Below are 5,602 nucleotides of genomic sequence, written 5' to 3'. Positions count from 1 at the left end.
CTTTGTTTGGCTTCTATCATTGAAACACTGTTGCGGCTCCAGCTCTGAGGCCAGCTGGCTGAAATCAGGTATCTGTGGTTTGTTTAGCTTCTGTAATTGCAACAGTGTTGCATCGGAGCTCAGAGATAGGCTGTGGCAGGCGGGGAACCTTGGCTTCCTCCATCGCTGGGGCAACCAAGCCTCATGTTCGCTTGAGCTGCTGGCTGCCGGCCGCCATCTTTGTTGGCAGTTAATTTGCATATCCTGCTGATTAGCCAATGGGAAGCATAGCAGAGTTATGGTTAATTACCATGTTTGTCTATTATTAGATAGGATATATACTTATTTTTTGTGAGATATGACCATGGTTTAAAAACCCAATAGTAAAGAAAGGTCTATAATAAAAACAGTAGTTTCCTGCTACACCTTTCTAGCTGCAGTTCTGTTCATTCAACACATACTTTTATGAATGCCTTTTCTGTGTCAAGCATGCTTCTAGGTTCCATCAATAAACAAAAGAAAAATGTCTTTGTGGCGCTCTTGCCCTGGATGGATTAGGAGGTAGTAAGTGTAGTGGAGGAAAATAGAGCAATGGAGTCAATAATTACCTCCATCTCGGCTACAACACCTTTCTCTAAGTTAACATTAGCTCTCGGCTCTGTTGCAGGTCCTTTTAGTATAGACTGCATAGCACTGTCTATCTTGAGACCCTTCAATTATGATTTTATACTTAACACCTATCTTCCCCACTGCACTGTAAGCTCCTTAAGGGCAGCAACAGTACCTTTTTAGGTCCTCACTGTTATATCTTGGGCTAGGAACAGAGGCGTCATTCAGATAATGCTGTAGCCATGGCTGGGACCACCTCATGATGACAAAAGATATTGATCTATAATCCAGCGTGTATCAGTGTTGAAATGCAGTAAACTTCAGAGCACTAGATAGCTCTTAACAGTTAAAGGAACAAACTTAATATTCTTCCCCTAAAATTATCTAGTAATTAGCCTCGCTGTTTTTGTCTTCCAAGAATATTGTCCAAAGGAGGACATATATTCCTAGATGTGTTGAAGATCTTTCTTTTGGCTGTTCTGTGCACACATTTGTTTCCTTTGTAGCATATTCTTCGGAAGCACAGAAGCATCTTAAAGTCTGCACCGATGGAATCCTCTCTGAACAGAAGGGTCCAGTTTATGAAGCATGTCAGTTTCCTCTTAACTTACTTGAAGCATGCAGTGGGGAGAATGATCCTAACTTCGGCTACTCCCAAGGACACCCTTGTATTCTTGTGAAAATGAACAGAGTATGTACATATTTTGCTGCTATTGCTGCTTTTTCTAATACCCTTATTAAGAAACTGGCAAGTATTTTTTAAATGTCTCATTTGGGATAGCTTGTGTAAAGGGCTAACAGTGATATTGATTGACCTTTGGAAAAATTAATACAGAAGGCAAACAAGATTGGTTCACAAGTTAATCATAGTATAGGGAGTAAAACAACTTCTGCTTTTCCCCTTTGGAGAGAGTTGCATGCACGCAGACATAGATGAATGCTTCTAGGGGCAGGTGTTCTGGGTGTCATGCCCAAAACATGGTTTTGTTAATGTTTAGTATCATCTTTGAATACTGTGTTGTAAAGCAATTTAAAATCCCATGGGGAATATATGATTAGATTTAGTAGGAAAGCATATTTTTGTAATATACTGTACAATTAAATAATAGAAATACAAATAAAGCTGCATTATAATGAGCTCAGTTGTAGCCAGTTGGTAGTATTTTGCTATGTTGTGCAGAAGAGGTGCCTGAATTGTATAGCCATCAGCAAATTAAAAGGCTAACGTCCTCTCCCATGTAAGTGATAACACTCTCTGTCATGGTGCAAAGGAAGCTGCGTCCCTTCTGCCGTGAAGTGATCCCTAACCCCCGTGCACTGCTGCTCTCTGAACGTTATGCTGCAGAGTTGTGTTCTGATACAGTTACCCTGTTGAGGCCCACAAGGTCTCCCCTTGAAAAGTGAAGTAATTCCTGGACATTTACTCAGAGAAAGGGTAGGTTCATAAATAGGTGTAGACCCTTCAAGATCCTGAGTTCACATGTCACATCCAATAAGCAAATTGCTACCATCCCTAATAAAAGTATAGCTTACGTCTTAAGTACAGCAAAGTTGGCACTAAGTAAGGAGTTTCCCTGGACGGAGAGCCAGCTAGATCCTGACACACCTATGCTGACACCCTCCAGCTCCATCCTTCCCCTCCCCCAAAGGACAGTGGTGACAGTGTCTGTTCATCCCACAGCACTCCAGAGGTCATTCTGAAACACTGCCTGACACATAGTAGGCACCAGTAAATGATTGAGGGTGTTCCAGGAAGACTGTGTTAAGAATTAAGGTTAACAAAGTAAGCATAATGCAGTGTCTTTTGTGAGAAATATTTACATTTTACAGGCACATATAAAATGCATATAAATTCAGAATGCCAAAATCCTCACAAAATAGATGAATAAATATCTGTTATCATTCATACAAGAGCTAGTTATGTCAACTACAAACATGCAGGTAGCCTTATTCCATAGAACTGAATGGTGCTGAGAGTCTTAAAATGGGATTATCCCCTTGTGTGTGTGCATTGTGTGGGACAGATAGATGTGGACTCTGGTCAAGCTCCCTGGAAGCATGATGGAAATGGGAGGATTGTGACCTAACATATTTTCATGAAAAAAGGTAATTATGTTGTGCCTCTATAATTCTTATCATTTGCATTATTTGCTCATATAAATAATGAAATTTAAAGGTGTCCGTTTGGTTGTTTTTTAATTTAAGGGTAGCAAGTGCAATACTGTGCTTTGGTCAATTCTTTGGTAACTGATGTATTTCCTGACTTGCCCTAGTACAGTAATAAGATAGCCAGTTGGTAAGATTATTATATTGAAAAGTCCATTCTAGCCCTCTAAAATGAAATTAGCATAAAAGACACAGGTAATGGGTTTTCAATACACAGAATTACTGTTAATCTCAACTCTTGCACTCCTGGTTCCTGTGGTAAACATTTGTGATGTTTCAATTAATCAAAAATTTTTTTACCTTAGATAATTGGATTAAAGCCTCAAGGACAACCAAGGATAGAATGCACTGGTAATTCTAAGGTTAGTATTCAAGAAATAACCCAACTTTCGTTAAAGTTCTAGTGTGTCTGAACATTTTAAAAGTCCTTACAGTGCCAGTCTTAGAAGAATAGAATTTCACCAAGCTTGGTGGGTAGCCCTTCTCTGTGTGATAATGAAAGACTTGTTTTTCGTGTGAATTTGATTTCACGTGCATTGCTTTACAGCACCATATGCCACAGTTCATTGTTGCTAAGACGCTCCTTTTTTCCAGCTTAATAACACTGAAATTGGGGTTGGCTTTACAATCAATGGTGTCTTACCATGTATTTTTTTTTCTTAATAGTACATCAATTGGTGTACATCAGTGACACCTGAGATTTAATGCAACATGGTAGAGGCATTGCTTTTCTCTCCTGTCCTGACTTTGTGTGTGATTATTTTGGGTTTGTTTGTTTAAGAGTTCTGTGCAGTTTTCATCTCATAGTTTTTTGTTTTGTTTTCTCTCTATGCTGCAAGTGCAATGAAGACAAATATGTAAATAATGGGTAACAGTTCTGAGGGGAAACTTTCTAAGTTCTAAATTTAATTATATCATTGTGCAAAATATTGACATTCTAACTCCAGTTGTGTCAGAAATATTTTACTTGAAACATTACATTGAAATCACTTCTAAAGTTGCTTATGGAAAAAATAGTAATTCCTTTTAACCATGAATGGAATTGTATTTGGGCAGAAACTTCTTGCTCGGTGGTTCTCAAATTCAGTCATCCAGCAGAACCACTTGGAGAGCTTGCTGATTTCCATTCTTGAAGTTTTTGACTCCATTGGTCTGGGATTAGGCCCAAAATTGACATTTTACCTAAAGCTTCCAGGTGATGCTGCCAGTCTGGGGCCCACACTTGAGAACCTCTGCGTTAGAGGATCCTTACTATATCCTTTTGAGTACAATAAAAAATTGGGAAGTGCATGGTTTCTCGTCTAGGTTGGAGGTATACACATCACCATAGGCAATTCACTTTATCTCTTTATGCCATATTCAGCTAAGCAGGAAACTGGATAAAAAGCCAGAATCTCACTTAACCAGATGCTACATTGAAGCCATGCTTTTCTGATAAACAAGTCCTTCTAAAAATTTACCATCATCTCGAGACAAAAGAAAAGCGGTACTTTGTGACTCTTTATGAACCTCCTTGCTTGCAAATTTTTCTAGTAGAAATTCCTGAGGCTGGGTTGCTAGGCTTCAGCCAGGTAGAAGTACTCATTTCCTGACAGTGTACCTGTGTCTGCAGGACCTGTTGCTTTTGTATGTGAGCAGACAACATAGATAAGCTTGGGATGGTGGTCTATAGAGCCAGCACCACCAAGAAGGGAAAACACACACACATTTAGTCCAGAAGAACAAACTTATAAACCTTTGACCAATATAAAAAACCTCCATGTAACTCATCCCTTAGGGTTTTAAATGGATTTTTCTCCTTGTTTATCTATTTCTGTGTCCTTTGCTTCTAGAAGAGTTTGGGGAAATGTCAATGAAAAATCCTGGTCCAGTGACTCAGATTTCAGAGGATTTTTGTTATGTGTAAAGTACATAAAGTAATCAAAACAGATGGGGTTTTTTGCTTTGCTTTTTTTTAGTTGGGAAATATTTTGTTTTGAGAAAAAGCACATGGGATTGGAAGAAATGCTGGTAAAATTGCGTTTTACTCCTAGGCTAGTCAGAGAAGCTCGATCAGGAGTCCATACATTTTAGTGTCTCTGTGGGGCAGATGGAAACATTTGCTGCACAAACACTGGTGACAGAACATGCTCTTACAGGTAGCCTTTAACATGTTTGTGTCACTCATTCTTTTGGTATATTATTTCCTTACAAAAATGAATCATGTCCATTTGAGGAAATCTTTTTAATGCAGAAGAAAAAAATTGGTAAATGCTAACCAGAAATAATCGCTAGTTAGAACATTTGATGTGTATTCTTTAAGTAGCTTATGAATTAGGATTGTATAAAAGAAAATACATTAATTTTACTTTTAAAACTTTATTTTGTTTTCAGTAGAACTTATTGGCTATTAATAAACTCTTGTACTTAGTTACTTACAGTTTCCAATATGGTACCATTTTATATGCTAGAAAATACGACATGGATGCTTTACCCGAAAATAGCTCATCATCATTCAGATACGCATTTCAATATTTCATCATCTCTAAATGTTTATTTTTACTGAAGGTATAAAATCAAGTTTAAGTAAAAGCCTGCCAACAGTATGATTTAGGTACAGACCAAGAGAACAATTAAGAGTCTGTCACAGGTGGGCAATCTTGAGCCTGTGACCTTAACTCTGACATTAGCTCCCCTCTCCGTAATTGATCCTGCCTCTTTCTTTTTTTTCTTTTTTCTTTTTTATTGAATTGGGAGAGCGAGAGAGAGATAGAAACATCAGTGATGAGAGAGAATCATTGAATGGCTGCCTCCTGCATGCTCCACACTGGGGAGTGAGCCCTGACTGGGAATTGAACTGTGACCTCCT

At 38.4% G+C, this 5,602-nt stretch overlaps 1 protein-coding gene across 1 annotated transcript in view; it reads left to right on the top strand.

Annotated features, from left to right (window-relative positions):
• ATP1B3 (ATPase, Na+/K+ transporting, beta 3 polypeptide) overlaps window positions 1–5,602 on the top strand; it is a 57,145-nt gene that overhangs the window by 44,778 nt on the left and 6,765 nt on the right. The window contains 2 exon segments of the mRNA XM_015560412.1: window positions 1,095–1,279; window positions 3,060–3,116. Of these exon segments, the coding sequence (XP_015415898.1) occupies window positions 1,095–1,279; window positions 3,060–3,116 (242 nt within the window).

This window comes from Myotis davidii, unplaced genomic scaffold, assembly GCF_000327345.1.
Source record: "Myotis davidii unplaced genomic scaffold, ASM32734v1 scaffold73, whole genome shotgun sequence".
Taxonomy (NCBI): domain Eukaryota; kingdom Metazoa; phylum Chordata; class Mammalia; order Chiroptera; family Vespertilionidae; genus Myotis; species Myotis davidii.
Note: the sequence above shows the minus strand (reverse complement) of the source record. Positions and strands in the feature narration are given on the sequence as shown.